General features: G+C 60.1%; 4 protein-coding genes across 4 annotated transcripts; 2 read left to right on the forward strand and 2 right to left on the reverse strand.

Annotated features, from left to right (window-relative positions):
- Window positions 1-45: 45 nt before the first annotated feature.
- SPRG_05203 (hypothetical protein) lies at window positions 46-1,180 on the forward strand (the record flags this gene model as incomplete). The annotated part of the gene is made up of 2 exons (XM_012343806.1): window positions 46-654; window positions 713-1,180. 2 exons carry the CDS (start codon window positions 46-48, stop codon window positions 1,178-1,180), a joined length of 1,077 nt encoding a protein of 358 aa, XP_012199196.1.
- A 53-nt stretch (window positions 1,181-1,233) lies between these two features.
- SPRG_05204 (hypothetical protein) lies at window positions 1,234-2,884 on the reverse strand (the record flags this gene model as incomplete). The annotated part of the gene is made up of 13 exons (XM_012343807.1): window positions 1,234-1,293; window positions 1,337-1,465; window positions 1,514-1,607; window positions 1,649-1,753; window positions 1,804-1,868; window positions 1,911-2,013; window positions 2,060-2,145; window positions 2,192-2,293; window positions 2,339-2,383; window positions 2,427-2,558; window positions 2,606-2,674; window positions 2,719-2,745; window positions 2,792-2,884. 13 exons carry the CDS (start codon window positions 2,882-2,884, stop codon window positions 1,234-1,236), a joined length of 1,110 nt encoding a protein of 369 aa, XP_012199197.1.
- A 374-nt stretch (window positions 2,885-3,258) lies between these two features.
- SPRG_05205 (hypothetical protein) lies at window positions 3,259-7,464 on the reverse strand (the record flags this gene model as incomplete). Its single annotated transcript, XM_012343808.1, has 3 exons — window positions 3,259-3,930; window positions 4,691-6,061; window positions 6,088-7,464. The coding sequence occupies 3 exons, from the start codon at window positions 7,462-7,464 to the stop codon at window positions 3,259-3,261; spliced, it is 3,420 nt and encodes a 1,139-aa protein (XP_012199198.1).
- Window positions 7,465-7,818: 354 nt separating this feature from the next.
- SPRG_05206 (hypothetical protein) lies at window positions 7,819-9,368 on the forward strand. Its single transcript, XM_012343809.1, has 7 exons — window positions 7,819-7,927; window positions 7,985-8,165; window positions 8,214-8,446; window positions 8,492-8,677; window positions 8,722-8,822; window positions 8,872-8,994; window positions 9,039-9,368. The coding sequence occupies exons 1-7, from the start codon at window positions 7,843-7,845 to the stop codon at window positions 9,285-9,287; spliced, it is 1,158 nt and encodes a 385-aa protein (XP_012199199.1). The 5' UTR covers window positions 7,819-7,842; the 3' UTR covers window positions 9,288-9,368.
- The last annotated feature ends 815 nt before the right edge of the window (window positions 9,369-10,183 follow it).

Below are 10,183 nucleotides of genomic sequence, written 5' to 3' on the forward strand. Positions count from 1 at the left end.
ACTGCGCCATCGTCGCCGTCGTCGTCGAGCAGTGACGATGCCAGCATGGCCGACGACAGCGAGCCCGACGACAGCGACGACGAAGACACGGGCAAGCTGCGCAACGAAATCGAGGCGGCGCTCAAGCGCGACGAGCAGACGAGCTTGATCGCTGGTCCCGTAGCGACAGTGCACGAGGTGCAGAAGGTACCTGTGAAGAAGGCCGACGTGCAGCTCACGTCCGACTGTCCCATCGACCGCATGGGCTACGTGCTCAACATCAACCGCGCGGGTCCGTCGATTACGATCCAGGGACACCCACACCAAGCCATCTTGGACGAAGGCAGTGTCTTGTGTCTCCAGAGCCGCGTCGTCCTCGGCTGCGTCGACGAGGTCTTTGGCCAGGTCAAGCTGCCCATGTACCTCATTCGCTTCGAGAAGCCCGAAGACATTCCCGAGTCTGTCGCGCTCCAGGCCGCTGTCTTCTACACGACGCAGCACGCGACGTACGTGGAGACATCCAAGCTCAACGTCAAGGGCACGGACGCCTCCAACTTGTACGACGAAGAAGTCGGCGCCGAGGAAATGGAGTTTTCCGACGACGAGGCAGAGGCGGAAGCCCGACGCAAGCTCAAGGCGACCAAGCGCAAGCACAACCCGGATGCTGCGCCCAAGGTGCGGCCTCAGCAACCGCATGGCGGCGGCCGGGGTCCCCATGGCCATCCCCACCAAGGACCTCCTGGCCACCCCCACCAAGGACCTCCGGGTCACCCCCACCAAGGACCGCCGCGGCCTCATTTTTACCCGCCGCAGTTCCCGCCGCACCCGCACCACCCGCAGTTTCCGCCGCACCACCACCACCACGCGCCTCCGCCGGGATACTTTTGAGCAGCCGCCGCGCGGATATTTTGAACAGCCACCGCCAGGGTACGGGTACCCGCCCCAGGGCGGAGGCTACCCGGGCCCGCACCATCATCATCCGCAAGGCCCTCCCCGCCACCACCATCAAGGCCCACCTCCACACAACATGCCGCCGCACCATCACCCTGGGCCGTTCCCGGGTCCTCCCGGGCACCCGATGCACCCCGACCAGCCGCAGCACCCCAGTCCGTGGCACCAACAAGGCCCGCCGCCGCCGTACTTCCAGCAATACCCGCCCCGTCCGCCGCCGCAGGACGACCCGTACCATTACCGCAACTAGACTAAAATGTGGGCTTATATAAATCACCTCGATCACATGCATACTGTCTGTTGTTAGCGTTGGCGGAACAACGTCGCCAACGTCACGCTCGCAATCGCGCCGTTCTGGAGCACCTACGACACCGCGTCGAGCCCAACCCTTCGCAGGAAAGCAAACCTCGAGGACGCAGCCAGGAAAGAGCGTGTACAAGAAGGAAGCGCCAAAGGGGTCGGCGGCCGACCCATTGTCGTGCACGGTCGGGCGAAACACAGCGTCGAGACCCATCGCACTCTGGATCGTCGACCACTACGAGTCGCAGTAGGACGAGGGCTCGGCTCGTGTTGTACGAGGTACCGAGGTCTGCGGCGTCAGCGTCGGAAACGCCGGGTCGGCCGAGAGCTGCTCGAGGCGAAAGTTGCATTTCGAGTACGCAGTGAACTCCGAGTGCCTTGTCACTGGTAAGATTCTATAGGAAGGAGAATAGAATACCCGGGGACGTTGGTGCGCAGAATGACTTTGGCGACCGTGTGCTCGGGCGTAAAGAGCAGGTCGAGGCCGAGGTCCGGGTAGTTTTGAAAGTACTCGCCCGTCACGCTATATCTCCGAGTCAGTCGTCTCCACGACCGTGTCCTGAGAGACTCTACGTGGCGTGTTCCAGCACCGTCTTGTAGTACGTCGAGAAAGGCGGTCCTAGCTCGCTCGCAACATCCTAATCTCACTTCAAACCCATGCTTGGCGCCGGGCGTCGTACCTGCGGTGTCGCACCGAGGTGGACGGTGCGCTTGCTCTTTGTGAAGAGTAGCACGGGGGGCTCGTTTGCCGCGCCTCGAACGACGACCTCCTCAAAGTACAACCTAGCGTGATAAGGTCCGTCCTGCGCGGCCGATGCGCGGATCGTACGGCTTGAGGGGCAGCGGTGGCTCGGGCGCCGAGCTGTCTGAGCCACCAAAGATCGAAAAGCCGATCGCAGCTGGCGTCGCGCCGTTCTGTCAACACTTCGATATAAGCATGTTGACTTGATGATCCTCGCACCGGCAACTCCATCGGCAGCGCATCCTTTGTCGCGTACATGGCCTTGTACTGCGATGGAATCGGGAAGAGGAAGCTCGCGCCCGGGTAGCCCAGCGCGTAGACCTGTTGCGTGCATTGACGCGCAGTACTGCAAAGAAGAAGAAGTACGCTAGTGGTGGCGTCAAAGCTGCCAGGGTACGTCGGGCCAAAGAGCTGCATGGCGCCGCGTGAGCATGACGAGGTTGAGTGCAGCTACCTGGTAGATGGAGAGGAAGGTCGGCGACCGGTCCTTCCCAAATACGAGTTCGCTGTGGTAGCGCATCGCGACGAGGTTCACGGCGTAGACCTCGATCGCAATGAGGAGCTGCGTGACCGCGTCAAAGGTAAACTACTTGCACGCATGAGACGACGTCAGCGACGGCGCTGCGTGCTTACCTTGACGCCATCTTCGGGCGAGTCGATGACTATCGCCATCGCGAATGGCGCGTCCTCGCAGTAGACGATCTACATTGGCATGTAGTGCCATGCCGCCGATCCATCGGTCACACCTCGATGGCCCGGCATGGCGTTCTCTTCTACGGATCCATGAGGCGAGGGCCATGAGGCTGCATAAGATCGTACCTTGAGGAGGAGGAGGACGTCTGCGACTGTGGCGCCGAGGCTGAACGGCCCGAGCTTCTTCCCCGGCGCGATCTCCCACACTTCGTCTGCCATCGCAAGATGCGTTCTGTCCGGATATGTAGAGAGTCGAACCTGGGCCGCGCGACTCTCGGCGCACATTTCTACTAGACATTTAATTCGTGCACTCGAAGCGCGTGAACTTAAACCGACTACATCCGGATGCCAAACGATCTTTGAAAATCACTCTAAGCTCACTTGGCTCGCTTCTTGCATCAATGAGCTCACGAGACCGCTTGTCAAAGCCGTCAACAGCGGTCAAGACAGCGAGCAGCAAGTCCGCGTCGCAGAAGGCAGCAAGCGACGTCTACCCAAGAGCTTTGGTGACCATGGCGTCGCCAGCAGGTCGTAGGAGGCAGACGAGAGAGACAAGGAATAATAATAGCACAGGGTGTTCATTGATGGAAGAATTAGTACTCTTGCAAGGTCAGGCGAGGCGCAATGTTCATCGCTTGCAGCTCCTGGAACAATAATTTACACGCATACGGGATGCGGATCTCGACCACCTTCTCTTCCGACTTGCAGTACTGGCACCAGCCTTCGTAGCCCAGCATTTGGCAGCCCTGGCACACGTTGGCCGTGAACGCGTCCGAACTCAGCATGAGTCGCTCCAGCAGAAGCATGCTCGCGCCGTAGCCGATCAGACAATCGCGCTCCATCTCGCCGAGACGCAGACCACCATCGCGGGCGCGACCTTCCGTGGGCTGCCGCGTGAGGACTGCGCGGGGGCCACGCGCACGGGCGTGCATCTTGTCCATGACCATGTGCTTGAGCTTTTGGTAGTAAATAGGGCCCATGAAGATGTAGCACAGGATCGGCTCGCCCGTGACGCCCGACGTCAAGTAGTCCTTGCCGGCGTAGTTGAAGCCGTGGCCGACGAGTTCGCGCGAGCAGTCAAGCACCTTGTCGGCGCTGCCATAGTCTTCGCCAAAGGCCGTGCCGTATGCGCGCCGGCCGCTGAGGACGCCGGCCTTGCCGGCCACAAGCTCGATCATCTTGCCGACCGTCATGCGACTCGGGAAACCGTGCGGGTTCATGATGAGGTCCGGGCACATACCAATGTCGTTGAAGGGCATGTCCTCCTAATAGCGACGGCGTCATGAGCATGCGTTCATCAAGGAATGTTGTAAAACGAATAAAATACAAGAAATGTCGACCTCGAGCAGCCACGCCGCGCCGTTGCTATGGAGAGCAAGCAGCAGCGCGACATGGCTCAAGTGCGAGGCCGGAAACATTGCTCTGTCGCGGGGCAACTATCGATGGCCAAGCGAAGGGTGGTCGTCGACTTTTAATCCGCGAAAATGCACAAATATATACAAGGAGGAAATGTGGCAGAGAGACAGGTCATCCGCAAGACACGGCAGTCCAGGGATGGTTTAAAGTTGCCAACTCATTTTTCCGACGTCCGACTGAAGACGACCGAGTGTAAAAGCAGTCGCCCCCAATATAAAACGTCGGTAGAAATAAATATACAAACTAAAGACGAATGTAGCGCAGAGACAGGTCAATGGCAGCCCACGGAGAGAGTCGCATTGGTTTAGATTCGCTAATCGATTTCCCGCTACATATCCTTCGCACCGCCATGGTACTAGGCGGTGCTACTTTGGATATCGGCGAAGACACGCAAATGCATACAAAGACAGTTCACTAGCAGAGGAAATGTGGCAGAGAGACAGGTCATCCGCGGGACACGGCAGTCAAGGGATGGTTTAAAGTTGCCAAATTGGTTTTCCGACGTCCGACTGAAGACGACCGAGTGTAAAAGCAGTCGTCCCCAATATAAAACGTCGGTAGAAAAAAATGCAAGACAGACAGACAGACAGACGCAGACACGCAACATACCTGTTGGCGAATGGTACCGCAGACACCCTTCTGACCGTGGCGACTGGAAAACTTGTCGCCGATCTCGGGCCGGCGCGTTTGGCGAATGAGCACCTTGATGAGGAACTGGTCCGACTCGGACGACGTGAGCATGACCTTGTCGATGTAGCCCGGCACCGAGTTCTTGTATGAGACAGGCGACGGCTTGTACGACACGTCCGGCGTCTCGGTCGTCAAGTCGACGTTGGCGGGCGACTCCTTGTTGATGAGGATGCCGCTCGAGACCACTTGGCCACCGACGCGGCAAATGCCGTCCGCGTCAAGCGACGCGTAGCGCTGGTTGCGGAACGAGGTCGCGAAGCCGGCGCCTTCAAAGTCGGGCGGTCCGACGATGCGGTCGTACGTGTTGTTCGGGTACCGCTTGACGATCGTCTGGTACTTCTTGAACACCATGCAGCGCCCAAAGCCGCGGTCGAGCGACGCCTTGTTGAGCACGATGGCATCTTCAATGTCATAGCCAGAGTAACTCATGACGGCGACCGTCGCGTTCTGGCCCGCGGGCACTTGGTCGAAGTTGACCAAGTCCAAGACGCGCGTCTTGACCATCGGCGCTTGAGGGTACACCATCGTGTAGAGCAGCGTGTCGATGCGCTCGTACTGGTTCATGCCGATCGTGCCGATGGCCTGCTTGCCCATGGCGCACTGGTACGTGTTGCGCGGCGACTGGTTGTGGTGCGGGTAAGGAATGAGCCCCGAGACGACGCCGAGGATCGTGACCGGATCGATCTCGAGGTGCGTCGTCTTGGCGTCAATGTCGCGTTCGTGCAACGCGATGAGGCAGTTGTTCTCTTCGTTCACGTCCACGTACTCGACAACACCCTCCTTGATGAGCGACGAGATCGGCCGCACGCCGGCCTGGAGCTCGTTCAGCTGGCGCTGCGTGAGCAGTGGGCGGTGCGTCTTGGGGTCCAGAAGCAGCAGCGGGCGGCAGACGCGGCCGCCGTCCGACGCAATGTACACGACACGTTGCACGTCGTGGATCATGACCGACACAAACTCGCCGAGGAGACCGGCGCGGCGAATGCGACGGAGGCGCGACACAAACAGCTTCGGGTTGACGTGCGTGCCAATGATGATACCGTTGAGCATGACGAGGTACGTGGTCGGGTGGTTGATCTCTTCGCCCGACGAGAGACACACGTCGTTGACACCCAGGTCAAAGCAGAGGCGGCGGATCGGCTCGGGCTCTTCGTCCGACGTCACGTGGCAGAGCAGCGCAAGGTTCTTGACGAGACCGCAGGCTTCGCCTTCGGGCGTGTCGGCCGGGCACAGCATGCCCCACTGCGACGGCTGCAGCGAGCGCGGCCCCGACACCTTGCGCGTCTTCTCAAACTGCGACGAGATGCGCGTCATCATACCAGCGCCGACATGAACGAGAGCCGCGAGAGCACGTGCGTGACGCCCGACCGGTCCATGCGGAAGCGCTTGAGCGTCCAGTTGCCCGTTGAGAGGCAGTGGATGAAGCCGTACGTGATCGTGTCGGTGCGGATGCACTTGAGGATATCAAAGGCCGCCGCGCGGTTGGGCTTGTTGAGCACCATGTCGGCCTGGCGCTTGAGGTCGCTGTTGAACTTCTTGAAGAGGTCTTCAAACAAGAGCGAGAGCAATTGGCCCGCGAGCTCGAGACGCTTGTTGCCGTAGTAGTCCTTGTCGTCGAGCTGCGTGCGGTCCTTGTCCGTGAAGATGATGCGACGCACAATGTGGGCCACGTAGATGCACTTCATGCGAAAGTTGAAGTTCTCGCACGGGATGTGGTTGAGCACGTTTGCGAGCCCATCGAGCGCCGCGTCGAGCGGGTTGGCGCCCGTCCGCAGCTTCATCTTGGTCGCAATGTACTGCAGCGCCTGCGTCTGCGTGAAGATCTTGAGGTCCGACGACTCCTCGATCGACGCTGCAAAGTGGTCCATGACATCCGGCTCGTGCCCGATGAGCGACACGATCTCTTGGTCGGACGTCATGCCCATGCCGCGAAAGACGACCACGATCGGGAGGTCGTCCGTGAACGAGTTGGACTTGAGGTAGATCTTGCCCTTGTTAAGGAAGATGTTGGTGCGCGACTTGCGCTCGTGCGTCGACGACGTGATGGACGCGCACACGTTCTTCTTGCCGTCTTCCTCGAGGATCACGCGGTTCTTCGAGAGCTGTTCGTGAATGAGCACGACCTTCTCCGTGCCCTTCACGACAAAGTAACCACCCGGGTCGTACGGGCACTCCTTCAGCGCCGCGAGCTCGGCCTCGCCCTTCTCCTTGAGCACGCACTTGGCCGACCGCAGCATGATCGGGATGCGGCCGATCGTCACCTTGTTGCGCGTCACGACCTTGGTGCCGAGGCGGTACTTGACCGAGACGTAGATCGGCGCCGAGTAGGTGCGGTCGCGGAGGCGGCACTGGTGCGGCGTGACCGGCGTCGTCAGGTACGCGTCCTCGTCGATCGAGGGCGTGCCGACCGAGATGTCCGTGTACGTGAGGAAGAACTTTGGATCGTGGTCCGACCGGATCGTGTTGTTGGCCTGCGCGCGCACGATCTTCTTCATGTCGACCTCGGTGAAGTAGTCGAACGAGTCAATGTGCTGCTTGACGAGGCCGCGCAGCTGCAGAAAGTACGGCAGTAGCTGCCACTTGTTCTGCACGTGGCCGACCTCGTCCTCGAGGCCCGCGCCCGGCGCCGCCGTCGGGGGCACGTCTGGCTCGGGCTTCACGGTCGGCTCCCGCTTCAACGCGGCAGTCCGGCCCATGATGCTTCGACACCGGTCGTTGGCAACTGGCCCACCACTCGATCCGATTCGAAGATCCTCAGGCCTTTTGACCAATCATCTCGTCGCATCACACGATTCGTGGAATCGCGCGGGCTTCGCGGGCATTTTGGCCAATCAGCGTGCGCCAGCTTATGGTGTCTAAGCGCACGCCACCAGCAGACCCGCGCAAATGGGTCCTTGCACGGCTAGCGCATGCGCAAACGTTCGTAAGGGAATACCAACCATGCCATTGGGATACGGGAGGAGGCCGTCGATGGAATTGCAAAGGCAGAATGGGCGAGACGCTATCGTATCGCTTCAACGTGTGCGGTCCATATGTAGTCTGCGGTTAAACGCACGCAACTTTTGAAACGTGCGATGGCGGAGGTGGACGCGCCCGCCGCCAAGAAGGCCAAACTGGAGGCGAGCTGCAGCGCCAACGACTGCATCACCATGCGCATTGGTACTACTTGAAGAAGCATCATGCCACATGACCTCTAATGGCCATCTATCGTATTAGTGCGTAGCGCGGACGAGCTTATGGCGCGAGATGGCCCGACCTTCCATCCCGCCTTCACGTACCACGCGTTTGGCAAGGACGAGCTCATCTATGGCTACACGGGTCTGCGCATCGAGCTCACCTTTGCCGCGCAGACGTTTGACTGTCTCGTCGAGATTCAGTACGACTCGCAAGACGACGAGTAGGCGCTTGTGCGACATAGCCTTCTCGCTGAACCCGCATCGAATAGCGCGTGGGATCTCTTTGCCAAGATGCAGTCCTCTCTACCAAGCGGCGCCACGCAGGACAAAGCGACATTTCTGAAAAGCCTCGCCGATAGCGCCTCGTACCCGCCGCCGGGCGCTCTCGTCTCGAGCTATCGCCACAACGAGCAAGCCTTTGAGACGTACTACTCACCGCTCGACGCCCGCGGACAAGCCTACTTGGACAAGATGCAAAAGCTGTCGCTTTGGTTCATCGAAGGTCGTCCGCCTCTTGCAGCAGCCATGGCGCTGACGATGTACGTAGGGGCCGACGACATTGATGTCTCGGACGCGCGTTGGTCCCTCTACACGATGCTGCACAAGCGCGGCGATGACGACTATACGCCTCTCGGGTACATAACGATGTTCACCTTCAACCTGCCGCAGCGCGCAATGATGACGTCCAAGCGTATCTGCCAAGTGCTCGTCTTGCCGCCATACCAACGCCAAGGTCCTTCATTTCGGCCTACCTATCGTGCTCAGCCGACCTATTAGGGCACGGCGAGCGACTTGTGGCGCACATCATGGCGGAAGCAAGGGCGAGCGACTCGATTCACGAGATCACCGTCGAAGATCCCGTGCCCGGATTTGCTCGGGTATGATGAGCATAAGCACAACGACAGCGGACTAAGCTCGATTGAGTAGCTCCGAGATGTGGTCGACATCAAGACGTGCTTGGCGCACGGCTTTTTTGCGAGTGCTGCGGCGTTGGGGCTTGGAACAAGCACGCAGAAATGCACACCCGCCGACATTGCGCACGTCAAGAAGGTACATACTGGCGGACCATCGCGCACGGTGCTCATGCATAGCAGGCGCTCAAGCTCACCAAGCTCCAAGTGCAGCGCTGCTACGAGATGCTCAAGCTGCGGCATGTGGACCGATCGAACGAGGACGCGTACAAGGCGTTCCGAATCGAGGTCAAGCGCCGCCTCCACACGCAGCATGCCGAGGACCTCGAGGCCGCGTCCAGTGCCGATCGCAAGAAGGCGCTGCTCGCCAACCTCTATGCCGACCTCGAGGCAGAGTACGACGCTGTCTTGGCGCGCGCCAAGCTGCTTTAGTCTCTTCCAGCATGTTAATCGCGCTGCCACATCCAGTGGTCGCAAGAAGAACTCACAATCATGACGCGGACCATTCCTTCGCTCTATATGTGCTCGCAGTCGAGTCGCGCTAGCTACGTTGTCCTGCGCGGGGCACGACCGTCATCGCGAGCTTGGCGGGCTTGTACGTGAGTCCTGCCATCTTGGCGTGCGTGTTGGCAGACGCGTCGAGGCGAAAGTCGTACGTCGCCAGCGCGTGCGTGAGCACCACGAGCATCTCGGCGATTGCAAACCGGCTGCCAATGCAGCTTCGGGGTCCTATTCCATCGATCAGTCGAAAAGCCCGCAGCGTCGAGCGCACCGTTGCTGAACGGAAGGAAGAAATACGTGCTGCTGCGGCCGCGCTGCAGCGCCTTGTCGGCCGTAAAGAGCGCCGAGCCCTCGACGAAGCGTTCTACACACCCAGTTTCATCTCTTGCTAGGCACGTGCACCGCGTACCTGGTAGAAAATCGTCCGGACGAGTCCAGTACTGCGGATTGCGGTGCGTTGCGCCAATGTGCAAAGTGATGCGCGAGCCCTAGCGTGCCACGTCAGCAACCATACAATAGAGATGTAATAGGACCCCGGGAAGAAAGAAGGGCTCGGCGTCCACGAGGGGCACGAGATCGTCTGCAAGGCACTGCAGCGTGAGAAGGCCGGCGGTGGGCTGCAGCCGCTGCGTCTCGTTCATGACCGCCTTGAGGTACTTGAGCTCGCCGAGGTCGTCCCACGAGAGTCCGTCGTCGCCGGCCTTGGCAAGGACGCGGCGGCACTCGTCAGCGACGGCCGCTGCCACCGCCGGATGCTGCGCCAGCAACGCCAGCACCCACGCCAGCGACGTACTTGTCGTCTAGACATGTCGATTGAGGATCGTTGG

The sequence above is a fragment of the Saprolegnia parasitica genome, assembly GCF_000151545.1.
Source record: "Saprolegnia parasitica CBS 223.65 unplaced genomic scaffold supercont2.15, whole genome shotgun sequence".
Taxonomy (NCBI): domain Eukaryota; phylum Oomycota; class Saprolegniomycetes; order Saprolegniales; family Saprolegniaceae; genus Saprolegnia; species Saprolegnia parasitica.